The following is a 14,037-nucleotide window of genomic DNA, read 5'->3' on the forward strand; positions in this document are numbered from 1 at the left end:
TGGGCCAAAGATGGTGGAGGTGCGAGTGAAAGGTGAGAGAGGATGTTGAAAAGTTTAAAAATGCGGACAGAGAAGAAGAAGAAGAAGGAGGAGGAGGAGGAGGAGAAGGAGACGTTTCTTAATTTTTCATTAAAATCACCACTTTTTGACCGCTTATATCTCCAGAACGGCTTGACCGATTTAAAATTTTTTTGGCTCAAATTACTCGTGGCGATGCCGCCTTTCAGAACATATGACGTTCGATTCAAAATTTTTTATATTTTAATAGTTATGCACCTCCCAAAAATGGACTTTGGTGGCTCGGGATAAGAGACTTGTAGCGTTCACAGTTTTTTTGAACATGGCCGGAGACGCTACCGCGTCTCCTGATCCTTTTACTTTCAAGAGAAGACAATTTCCAATAAAATTAGCTTTTGCTATGACAATCAACAAATCACAAGGTCAAACATTTGATAAAATCAGGGACCGAAAATAACGATTATTTCCAGATTTTCGATTAAAAAAGTCATTGACTAAATGTTATCGTATTCGTATTTTAAATACACCAATATTATCCTTGAAAGCTGCACTATACAATTTGATTAGAATCCTTATTTTTCGATTTTTTTTCAAAAAAGGATGTTCATAACGATTATCAGGTAATTTTTTGTTTTCTAGTCGGCGATAACGATTATCGGATGATTTTTAAATACCGATTGCCCTATAACGATTATGAGCTGATTTAATCGTTATTAGTCACCAATAATGATTATCAGCTAATTTGATCAATATCAGTCATCCATAACGATTATCAGCTGATTTGATCGATATCATTGCTGCATCAATTTTTTTACATAGCATGCAATTGCGCATTTTCTGAATAAGTTCCTGCTTTAGTTTGTTATATTTTTCAGTAACGTAATCCATTATATTGTGCGATGTAATAGGATCTTTGTCCAGAGCTTTGAATGTTGCTTCCGTAAGATATTTAAATTTTTCAGAATCGAAGAAGGAAATAGGCAGATTTTTCTTTGTAACGAAATTGATGCAATTTTTAATAAAAGTGTCTTCGCAAACCTCAAACTGAACTTTCACAACATCAGTTTTTCTTTTTTTGGTGCTACTGCATTCTGCACTGGCCTCTTTTCTGTTTTGTTTTTTAAAATACTTATACATTTCGCTATGTTTCTTTACAAGGTACCTTTTAAGGTTTGTGGTCGATTAAGCATTATAACTACCTCCACAGTTCTTGCACTTGACTCTGTTACCGTCTACGACGAAAAACTCTCTTATAAATATATTCAATTTGCGACCCATTGCACAACTGGTATTACACAATAGTTTAAATTAACGAAATATCTATTAACAAAATTTAAGCAAAATCACCAATTAATCAAAATCCGCAATAATATCACAAATCATCAATAATAATGTACTCTTTATAGACTCTGTAAGAATACAAATACAATCGTTATCAGACATGCATATAGATCTATCCGCTATCTAATAATTGTTATCAGTGACTGATATCGATCAAATCAGCTGATAATCGTTATCGGTGACTGATAACGGTTAAATCAGCTCATAATCGTTATGGGGCAATCGGTATTTAAAAATCATCCGATAATCGTTATCGCCGACTAGAAAACAAAAAATTCCTTGATAATCGTTATGGGAAGGGACGAGAATAACTATCAACAAATAATTGTTATTGTATAATTTATTGCATATAAATTATAACGATTATGGTCCCTGGATAAAATAGGAGTAGACCTTCGAAAAGATGTTTTTAATCATGGGCAACTTTATGTTGCTTTTTCAAGAGTACGTTCTTGGGAAGCATTAAAAGTTTATCTAGGTAGTCAACGTGATAATAAACAAATTAAAAATTATGTATATAAAGAAATATATAAATAATTCCTTTTACTCTTTAAATTAATGATAAAATTAAGTTTATTGAAAAACATTCAAAAATGGGGAAACCACTATAAAAAAAACGCATCATACTATCTACCGCAAGGTGATGTGGAAATAATAGTGTTTTCTTGATACTGTCATTTTCTTGATATAGAAAAGAAAATTATTTTTTAATATATGATTTGGTATATCATTTTGACTACTTATGTATATATTTTTGTCAAATGCTGATAGCGCGCGCGTAGCGCGCGCCTGTATTGTTCCTAGTATATATAAATTTATTATAATAATAATATCGGTATATACGAAAAGTTTCGACTTCACAGAGTCCTCAACAGCCGCAACCGAATTCTTAAAAATTAATTTTAATATATTGCGAAGAATATCACAAGTTGGCGTTTCGTCCCGGCTTCCACTACTGGACTCATCAGTAAGGTAACGTAGTGGAAGCCTACCTTAGACGCCTGTTTTAGTTCTTAAATCGAGATTCTATATATACAGATATGCGCGTATTTCAGCACTTGCGAAAAACTTTACGAATATCCATAGACCTCTGATGGCGAGTCGACGTAGTAATATTCTTCGTAATATTTTTAAGTAATATACGTTAAAAAGTTCCCCTAAATTGCGCGCCGAACACAGTCGGTCTTTAAAACGCAACTCTAATAATTTGAAATAACATCCCCTTAATTAATGGCGTCTAAAGTAGGCTTCCACTACGTTACCTTACTGGTGAGTCCAGTAGTGGAAGCCGGGACGAAACGCCAACTTGTGATATTCTTCGCAATATATTAAAATTAATTTTTAAGAATTCGGTTGCGGCTGTTGAGGACTCTGTGAAGTCGAAACTTTCCGTATATACCGATATTATTATTATAATAAATTTATATATATATTTTTAACAACTCTAGTATAGCTCAAATTTGTTCTTGACCGGGAAGGTATATTAAGTTTAATTAAGGAATTAATTACATAACTGGTATTTAGCCCTTCATTTTTTAATATAGGAACAAATTGTATATTATATGCCATCGAGTTAATGAATAATAAATAAAAATATGTTGTTCTACAGTCGACGCGTTAATTAATATTTATAATTATATTTTTAAATCATTTTTTAATATTTGTGATATATTTGTACGCTAAAAAGTAAATGATATCCGAACAAAGTTATATCATAAAAATGAAAAGGTCAAGCCATGTTCAAAGAAGAATCCTCTCAAAAATTTAGACCTTTAAATCTTTAAATGATCATCTGATTAAAAAATGATCCCCAATAATTCAAACCTTTAACACTTTAAATGATATTATCTAATATGCGACAAATGAGAAAGATGGCGAGCGTCCACGTCAATTTATGTAATTTTTTCTCTCTCTGTTTTTTTATGTAATTATTTTTCATCTGTTTCTTATTTGTTATAATTTTCCGTATATGCGTCTTTTTAATTCTTAATCGTTTAATTTATACATAAGCATTGATAATGATCCGACAGGGATCGAAACGTATGTTTTTATTATGTTTTATTTTGTTTCACATTATGTTTTCAATGTTTCAATTTGTTTTTCTTATAATATGTTATTAAATTCGTTATATTTAAATTGAATGTTTTATTTTCATGGCTCGTAGTCCTGTTACGTTTTGATATTTTTGATATTATTTAATATAATATTACCACGAAAAGTAACTGATATATTACTAAATGTGCCAGTTCAAAGTGAACATACATATAACGTATGTTTTCTATGTTGAATATGTACCACGAAAAGTAACTGATAGATTATTCAAGGTGCAAATTCAAATTGAACATACATACATATAAGTAAAACAGATTACAATTTGCATATTACAGTTTTCTAGGAAATAACTGCAATATGTTATTCTTAGTGCACAAAATATAAAAGTTGGTTATTGAGATTTAATTTGAAATTTATACTAGACCGTATAATAAAAAATAATTGCTTGTAATTTCAGAATATCAATTTGTTAATGACTCAAACTTTGATGAGTTTCTCGATGTCTACTTAGAAGTAATGTCGAAACTTTTACAGAGTAGGTATAACAACACATGAAATATAAAAAGTATTGAATTAGAATCGTATCTTTAAAAGCTCTATAACGAAGTGAATACACAGAATTATGTAGAAATGTAGAATTTTTTTTCTTTAATTTTCAATTCTCTCTCTGCCAATCAATGGTTAATGCGAATATTTAAATTAATCATTATCGAAACACTGTTACATTTTGTACTTGCACTTTGTGAACCAACTGACAAACAACATACTTGATAACTATCATATGATAGTTATACTTGATAGGCTGCTTTAATCTAAACCATTTTCATAACTTTTACTTCAACTATTTGTTTCATCCATCGTAGAGTCCTAGATATCAGAGAAGCGCAACCGGCTTAAGTCAGTATCGTAAAATTACTAAAAACAGTATTAAAAATGGCGTCGTTTGTAGACGAACTATGAAATCCACCAATCGTCTATTAGTCAGCCATTTTTAATACCAATGAATGAATGTCATGATTGGCTGACAATCATCAGCCAATCAGGACGCGGAACATCGGTTGCGCTTCTCTGATATCTAGGACTTTAATCCATCGGAAGTTTTTTGAGAGCAGGCCGCCATGTTCTTTTTTGAGTCATTAACAAATTGATACTCTGAAATTACAAGCAATTATTTTTTATTATACGGTCTAGTATAAATTTCAGATCAAATCTCAATAACCAACTTTTATATTTTGTGCACTAAGAATAACATATTGCAGTTATTTTCTAGAAAACTGTAATATGCAAATTGTAATCTGTTTTACTTATATGTATGTATGTTCAATTTGAATTTGCACCTTGAATAATCTATCAGTTACTTTTCGTGGTATGTACATATTCAACATAGAAAATATTCCATAATGTAAGCAGAATATGGAAGACTGCCCTCTAGACAGGCCAAAGAAGTACTCCTTCCCCTACTCCCCAACATACATCCCCTCCTCCCAACAGCGTCTACATCATGGCCGGTATTCATAGTCGGTTCTTATTTCAAGAATGTCTTAAGTAATGTCTTAAGATGCTAAAGCGGCCCTCTGATTGGTTCGTAACTCCTCAAGACTGAACTTAAGACGGTCTTGAATATAAGAACTGACTATGAATACCGGCCATAGAGATAGTAGTACTAGAGTACGCATTGTAGGAGTGGGGGTAATCCTATCTAAAAAAGGACGCACTCATTTGGGCCTTTCGTTCTCTCTCGTTTCGCGTATGCATATAGCCATATATTCTGAGAGAGGGGATCGAAAAAAAGAACGAGTCGAACGAGAAAAGTTTCATCATTACATGACCGGACAAGCCTGATTAAGCCTGATCACTTTGGAATCAAACAAAGAATTGAGTTTGATAAGGTTAAGGGCTCTCGATGAATAATATCAATAAATATTAATGATAAAAATCTATTATTTATACCTCTATAATTCCAGTTATGCGAGCATATTGGCCAGCACCACCAGATTGTTTCTTATAAAGATAGTCAAATTCACATAGTTTAGTTATGTCTCGCGGAAAGAAACTTTTGGCTTTAAATAGAAATGTATATTTTTTATTACAGGATTTTATTCTACGTAAAAAAACAAGTAACTTCTGTAGGAAACATTTTTTTGTTCGATCACTATTTTAGGAGATATTTAAGAAAATAGTAAGGCATTGTTACTGCATAAAATATCATCATTTATTATAACAAATGTTCAAAATGTTCTCCGTTTGATAAACAATAATAAAGGCGATTTGGAACTCTGAATGAATATTTGGAAAGTATTTGTTGGAATAGCTTTACATTCTTGTACAATTTTTTGACGTAAATCGTTGATATTTTCCGGTGGAGTTTTTGAGTCGAACTAAATGGCAACCTTTATTCAAATTTACTAGACAACGTTATTGATGCACTTATACTTGAAAGTCTTGAAAATCAAAAAGATGAAAATGGCGAATTGTTGTTAAATAAGGAACTTTTGTGCTTCCAAAAAGATGGTGCTCCCCCACATTATGTGTTACCAATTCGACAGTGGCTAAACAATTGACTTCCATAGAGATGGATTGGTAGAAGAGGAGCCATCGAATGGCCACCAAGATCTCCTGATCTAACTCCACTCGATTTTTTCTTATGGGGACACTTAAAATCCATTGTTTATAAAACTCCACCGGAAAATATCAACGATTTACGCCAAAGAATTATACAGAAATGTAGAGCTATTCCAACAAATACTTTCCAAAATGTTCATTCAGAATTCCAGAACGGCCTTTATTATTTGTTTAGCAAACAACGGAGAACATTTTGAACATTCGTTATAATAAATAATGAAATTTTATGCTGTAACTATGCCTTGATATTTTCTTAAATATCTCTAAAATAGTGATCGAACAAAAAAATGTTTTCCTACAGAAGTTACTCATTTTTTTACGTAAAATAAGATCCTGTAATAAAAAATATAGATTTCCATTTAAAAAAATTAATTTTACCTCCAAATTACGTTGAGAACGCCCTTCAAATAAAAAATTGAGAATGCCATTCTCTTTCCCCCTCGAAATCATGAAATACGTGTTTTAACTTGTTTTTGTATCTTTTATATTTTTCGAGATAATCAGCTGGAAAGTTTTCAAATAAACACCCTGTACATTTTGCAAGAACTTCATTTTTTTTTTCTTGTCAGTTTACCCGTGCGAACTTCTACCTCCACACATGGTGAAATCCCAAGTCGACGCCCTTGTGTACTGTCTTTCAGTTTTTGAAAATGGCCGGAGACACTACCGCGTCTCCTGATGTACTGTGATTGGATGCTTTGGTTAGCTACGCTATCGCCATGTTGTCATGTCAAAATTCAGGTTTCAATAAATATTTAAGTGCTTCATTTTCTTCTTTTATCGCCTTATTATATGTATATACAAACTAAAAATATTAGTTTTAAATATTAGTTTTAAACATATAGAAAGAATCTTGACGTCGCACTGCCACGCTTGGCTTTCCAAAGAAAGTACCCTGGCATCGCCAGGTCCCGCCAGGGCTCAACTACACCACTGATTTTTATATCTATTTATATACGACGGATTTAATGTGTACCAGTTCACACTGAATGTAATCTGTCAAATTCGGTAATAGAGACAAAATTCAATTTTAACTTCTAGTTTTCCTCTTTAAAATGTATCTTTAAAAGTCTCTCTACAATTTTTTCACTGAGTTACTCAAGTTTTTGTAAAATGTGAGAAAATTTCAAGTGTTTCCAAATTTATGAACGGTAGTGTAACTAATGACTTATACTTACGTCTGATGGTTCTTCGTTATCTTGTGTTTCTGAAGATTTAGTCTGAAATGCTACATTTCTGTCATCGTCGATATCTTCATCTTCATCTTCATCTTCAAAGTCTTCCACATTGTTATCTTCATCATCATCAGTATCATCCGGTTCCTCAATATTATTATCATCGTCATCAGCATAATCATCGTTAACATCATTGTCTGACTGCATGTTATCCATTTCATCATAATCTACGGGTTCCTCTTTGATTTGTATAAGCATCGTCGTTTCCTCGGTAATGTCTGTCTCGGTTGGACATGATGGGGGTGCTTCTGATGCTGAAGGTATTTGAAGGGACTGTAACGACTACAGAAAAATAAAAGTATTGTTAGGTTTTTAAAAAAAGTATGATATACTATACAAAACTGTATAGTTTTGGAGCTTGTAATATCTCAAATACCTCAAAATATTTTAAAATTTTATATAATATTATAAAGTAGGAATGTGCATTAGATATCTGGTATTTTTTACTATTCGGCCAGATATTGTTGGTAATACTTATATCTGAATGAAATTTTATGTTAATAATTTACGCTTTACAATTTTATTCTTTTTAACACAGTTCATCTCTCTCTTTTTTTTCTTTATCTTCACATTGAAACGAAATTTATTATCGCAATTTTTCTCTTACTGCCCTATGTTTTCGAGATATTTAGTATTCAGTCAGATAATTGCTGATGGGGTAATTATATTAGATATCCGAAAACAATATGATGCCAGGAATATCTGACAATCGGCGGTATTCAGTAATTTTACAATCCCTATCACAAAGTTTATATATATATATATATATTAGGGTGTCCGTTATTTCCCAAATTTCAAAAATCAGTTTGTTCGCCCCCTAGATCTCTTCTTTGGCACCAAAAATTAATGTAGAAACTCAATATAGTCCGATAAATTAAAATTAAGCCGTGCCACCGAGCACTTCTTTTTTTCCATACAAATAACATGGGGATTTTGCATTTTATCGGCATTTAATTCTCTACGATGACTCTGTCCGTATAAAAAGTCATACCCAACGGAAAATTACTTCAATACGGTGTACTTACAATGAAAAAATTTGGCAGAACTCTAAAAAATTTTTTTGCACTGCGGGTAAGCCTCCAATTAATACGTTTATTTGACATATTTTCATTGAATTTGATTATTTTTTAACAGTTTTTTTTTATACAACCACTGGATTTATGTACCAAATATCAAAACAGTATGTAGTTAATTCATATTTATAGTGTAGTTGCACTAAAAAATTTTTCAGTGCTATAAAAAACTTTTCATAAAAATTGTTTTATGTGTAATGAATGAAAGTATTTCAATAAATAAGTTTAAAAAAAATTGAAAAATAACAACTAACTATTACTTACTTACTATTTTATTGTTGTAAAGAGATATTCAGCCTGTTGATTCCTCTTACTAATAAATAAATAACAAATAAATCGTTATAAATTATATTTATTACTTTTTATTCTTTACACTTACAAAAATATATCGCTCACATCTTCAAGTGAAAAACTTTTCCATTTTGTCGTGTCCTTTTATGTGAAAATTGATTGTTTTTACGTAAAAAATGTATTTTAATAAATTTGCATTTATTTGTAAGTATATTATATAAAACAATCAATTTTCGTAAAAATCGTAAAAACAATCAATTTTCACATAAAAAGACACGACAAAAATGAAAAGTTTTTCACTTGAAGATGTGAGCGATATATTTTTGTAAGTGTAAAGAATAAAAAGTAATAAATATAATTTATAACGATTTATTAGTTATTTATTTATTAGTAAGAGGAATCAACAGGCTGAATATTTCTTTACAACAATAAAATAGTAAGTAAGTAATAGTTAGTTGTTATTTTTCAATTTTTTAAAACTTATTTATTGAAATACTTTCATTCATTACACATAAAACAATTTTTATGAAAAGTTTTTTATGGCACTGAAAAATTTTTTAGTGCAACTACACTATAAATATGAATTAACTACATACTGTTTTGATATTTGGTACATAAATCCAGTGGTTGTATAAAATAGTTAGTTGTTATTTTTCAATTTTTTTAAACTTATTTATTGAAATACTTTCATTCATTACACATAAAACAATTTTTATGAAAAGTTTTTTATAGCACTGAAAAATTTTTTAGTGCAACTACACTATAAATATGAATTAACTACATACTGTTTTGATATTTGGTACATAAATCCAGTGGTTGTAAAAAAAAAAAACTGTTAAAAAATAATCAAATTCAATGAAAATATGTCAAATAAACGTATTAATTGGAGGCTTACCCGCAGTGCAAAAAAATTTTTTAGAGTTCTGCCAAATTTTTTCATTGTAAGTACACCGTATTGAAGTAATTTTCCGTTGGGTATGACTTTTTATACGGACAGAGTCATCGTAGAGAATTAAATGCCGATAAAATGCAAAATCCCCATGTTATTTGTATGGAAAAAAAGAAGTGCTCGATGGCACGGTTTAATTTTAATTTATCGGACTATATTGAGTTTCTACATTAATTTTTGATGCCAAAGAAGAGATCTAGGGGGCGAACAAACTGATTTTTGAAATTTGGGAAATAACGGACACCCTAATATATATGTATGTATGTATACATATGTTTTTTGAGCAAATATAATGATTATTAAATATATAAAATTTTCTTTGATCTCCGTTAGGAATTTTTATCATATGGTATGTGCAATTGCACATAACAATATACAATATAATGATATCGATCTATTACCCAAAGTTGTTGTTGCTTTTCTAGTGTCATCTTAGCAGACATGTCGATGTCAGACGGAATAGATAACTCAGATAAGTGAGAGCTTATATTTTTTTGAACGTGCAATGCTGGTTTTCTTTGTGCTTTATTGGAATTATCTTGCAATGCGTTTTTGATACTGTCCCTATTTTTATTTGTTGATTTGTTCGCGCAATTACTTCTATCTACTTTTGTTTCATCAGTGTTACTTTCTTCTTCTTTCAACTCATTAATATTGATATCAAGTTCAATGTGATTCACGTTCCGTTCCTTTTCCAATTGAGTAGCATTATTTGGTTCTTCTTTAACTTTTTTAACGTCAGACTTAGGTTCTTCAGAAAGACAAGTATTACCTCTCTTTCGTCTAAATCTAACATTGATATTCCTCTTGTCCCACATTAAACCATATGCTTGTTTGTAATCCGATATTGCATCCTCTACGCTATTATATCTCATTAAAATATTTCTGTAATAAAACATCAGAATAATATTACAGTGCAAAATCATAAAAACCTAATAATCCTACTTCAACTACATATTTGTACAGTAAATAGTTAGCAGAAGCGTCGAGTGATTCACCACTCAGGTGCGATTGACTCGCGATCTGTAGATCCGAGTTCAATCCCAACTACGCTCACATGCAATTTCTCGTGTGTAAGGAGCTAAAAAATTGATCTATCTGGTGATTAAAGAGATCTATAATCACCAGCGCCGTTTGGACCTGGCGTTTGTGGGTCCTTTATATGAAAGTATACGGAAGAAGGCAACGAGAAACTACTTCGGTTTATTTAATTCCCAGGAATTATATCACTATGGCGAGGAAATCGTGGCCAAAATGATCGTCAACGTCCGGGGAACCGAATAAGGCACATGAAGAAGAAGAAATAGTTAACACACGATATTTATTAACTTACCGCATATTCTTCATCTTTCGTGTTTCTTCATCTTGTGCTTTTGGAAATTTACTTTTTATTTCGCTTGTTTTAACAGATTCAGGCAAGTTTCCTATAAATAAAGTATAGGGATCTATCTCTTCAGGATTATCCTCGTCTCTTAACATCTTTTTCTCGACTTTCAAATATCCAAGACCGAATTTAATTTTCTCCAATTCTTTTATAGCCTCATCAATATTTACATCTTCTGCCATCTGAATGAAACAATATCTCGGCCCACATGGATTTTGAAAATGTATATTCAATATATCAGAATGAAATTTGCTAACGATATCCTTATCTAGATCCGTGTCAGGAAATTTAATTATTAAGCTCTGTGCATTAACTTTATTCTTCATATTGTATTCACTTTCAATTTTTAAAGCCCTTTCTGCATCTTCTCTATTCCATGGTTTATTTACATAACTTTGAGACATTGGCTTCCTTTGTTTACTTTTCTTTACTACCTTTTCCTGAAAAATTTAGTTGTATCAGCTAACTGTGCAACAAACGTATTATTTAAAAATATTTGTTCTTCAAACTGTTTAAAATATGTTCTCTCCAGTACAATTTTCACATCCTGATCCTCAGTCTCCTCGTTATGCCTATTGCTCACGATTCCTGGTGGGATGGGAGATATGGAATGGGAAGCTAGAGGAACAGTCATGTGGTTTCTTATATCATCACTCGCTGCTGCATTATAAATATCTCTTTGCCATTGTAATCCTGCAAGATTATCTGTCAAAGTTGCAGCACCAAAATATACAGCTTGATCAAATTGACTTTGTGGCTGTCCAAACCGTATTACTCGTCTATTTTTACGGTGAAAATTATTTCTCTGAATATACATACTGTTCCTATTGTGAGTGAACCTTTCGCGATGTACATAGTTACCCCTTAGTGGAATCTCTCTGGGAATTGTACTAGCAATATCATGCGGAGGAGTTGAAGGAGTTGGCAAAGGAGATGTTTGTGGTGTTATCCATTGCCAAGGAGTACGTGTGTGTGTCCATTGAATGGGAGTCATTTGGGAAGGCACTGGTCTAAATACATGTGATGGAGGTGGAACTCCACTGGACGGCGTCAGCGGAGGCATAGGAGGCAGAGGTGGTTGTCCAGGCAAAGGTTGAGTGATAGTAGAGGATGTAGTAGACGATGATGACGATGATGAATAATTAGCATACGAAGAAGCATCATATCCAAAGTTGACTGACTCTTGTTTAAAAAGAGCCCGTTTGGCTTCACTGTTTTCCTCAGATATCTGAAAGTCAAGAAAGTTTGAATTAAAAGTGAATTCGAAGTGCGCGAACTGCGATTTATAAATCTTACGACATATACGATCGCGCACTGCTTCGTCGAAACTAGTTTCGAGAAATTCATTTACGTGAGCATTTGAGCAACGTTGGTACATCGCATATGTAAATATCATTGAGTATGGACAAATAACCTAACCTAGAGTAAAGTAGAATTATCGAAAAAAAAAAAAAAATGTGCAACACGCTTCATTGTCGGTTGTCGCACTAAAAACAGAAAAGAGGAAATAGCTCTTTAACATAAACATATAACATTACCGCACGTTTCATACTGCCAGATTCAATGTGATTCGCCTTACGAGATAGTAGCATTTCCTAAATTAAAACGTAAACACATTGTGCCGCGAGCATGAATGACAAGAGCATGGTATAATAAGAGAGGTATAGCAAGGCGCATGCAGGGGAAGGGGGAACATTGATTGACCAATCACAACGCTGTAAGTTTTTGAGGCGCCAATTCAAATGTCTGTATGTAGTACTCAGGTAGATGGAAACAAATAAATCTTATTACAAATAGCCTTGAATTATTTAACACAAATTCCGTTAATAATAATGTTGGTCTCAAAAAGTTTTTTACTGTTCCTTTTGTAAAATCAATTTCAGAAAAATTTGCACCTATTGCTAATTCTGTCAACTGCAAACTCGCGTACACTATTCCTAATACACTTAAAAGTTATATTAAGAGAGGTAAAGACAAACTGGAACATACGCAAAACCGTAATGTTGTATATAAAATTTCGTGTAGTGATTGTGATGCTAGTTATGTTGGGCAGACTAAGAGGTAATTAAAAACTAGACTTAATGAACACATTTCGGATATTAATAAATTATCAAAGTCTCCATCTGTTGTTACTAACCATCGAATAGACAATAATCATAATTTTAATTGGAATAATGTGGAAGTATTAGATGTGGAACCTTCCTATAAAAAGAGGTTGATATCCGAGATGGTTTATATTAAAAAACAGACACATGGCATAAATAAACAAAACGATACGGAGTCATTGCCCGATATGTATGTACAACAAATACGATACAGTCCTTCTCTACCTCTTAGACTGTTCTCAGTTGGTTTTTGCCTCTTATTAAGAATGTATTTCTTCATTGCGTTTCTCGACAGTAACGTAATTAAGTCGATAAAGCTGTAATTTGGATTGTATCTGAACTGTTATAACAATTTACCATTGACAATATTGCATATTTCACAATATGGATTTTTACATTATTGACATTAGTTATTACATAATTTTTAATAAGGTAACTATCGCTTAACACTTGTTTAACGGATTCTGATGACAAATTATATAAATTTTTATTAGATTGATTTTATTGTATTGGATTGACTTTTGCAAAATGGACTACAATTTCAATATGCGAACAATATCCTGACATGATTATCGACACAGAAATTTTATAATTTATTTATTTTTGTTACATTGAAGATGACCCGATCGGAGTCGAAACGTCTGTATTAACGTTTAAATATTATATTATACTTAATTTGATATATTTGTCTTGCGTTTTGTATTTGGCTCATTGCCCTTATTATTATTCATATATTGTTTTATACTTATTGGGCCTTATTTTATATTATTTATTGAATTATTTAATTATTTAGTTAATATGTCAAAATTGAAGAAATAATATATATATATATATGTAAGTGCATGTGTGTATGTGCATAGAGTATACGCTATTTCGTTTCAACAAAATTACTGGATACTCTCCAACTATCCTTTTACTGCAGAGATAAGTTATCTTGATAAAAAAGTTATTGGTACGCGTTAGAAGA

At 31.6% G+C, this 14,037-nt stretch overlaps 1 protein-coding gene across 4 annotated transcripts in view; it reads right to left on the reverse strand.

Moving 5' to 3' along the window:
• Positions 1–12,613, reverse strand: part of LOC108781047 (myb-like protein X) — a 49,797-nt gene extending 37,184 nt beyond the window's left edge. The window contains exons 1-6 of one of the 4 annotated variants that reach the window (XM_018548919.1): positions 12,504–12,612; positions 11,501–12,193; positions 10,915–11,405; positions 9,983–10,466; positions 7,212–7,550; positions 6,632–6,744 (exon numbers count right to left, since the gene is read on the reverse strand). In XM_018548919.1, the coding sequence (XP_018404421.1) occupies positions 6,736–6,744; positions 7,212–7,550; positions 9,983–10,466; positions 10,915–11,405; positions 11,501–12,193; positions 12,504–12,557 (2,070 nt within the window). In that variant the 5' untranslated portion in view covers positions 12,558–12,612 and the 3' untranslated portion in view covers positions 6,632–6,735. The other 3 variants (XM_018548916.1, XM_018548918.1, XM_018548917.1) reach the window with 3 other exon arrangements.
• Positions 12,614–14,037: the final 1,424 nt, after the last annotated feature.

Source organism: Cyphomyrmex costatus, unplaced genomic scaffold, assembly GCF_001594065.2.
Source record: "Cyphomyrmex costatus isolate MS0001 unplaced genomic scaffold, Ccosl1.0 scaffold756, whole genome shotgun sequence".
Taxonomy (NCBI): Eukaryota; Metazoa; Arthropoda; class Insecta; order Hymenoptera; family Formicidae; genus Cyphomyrmex; species Cyphomyrmex costatus.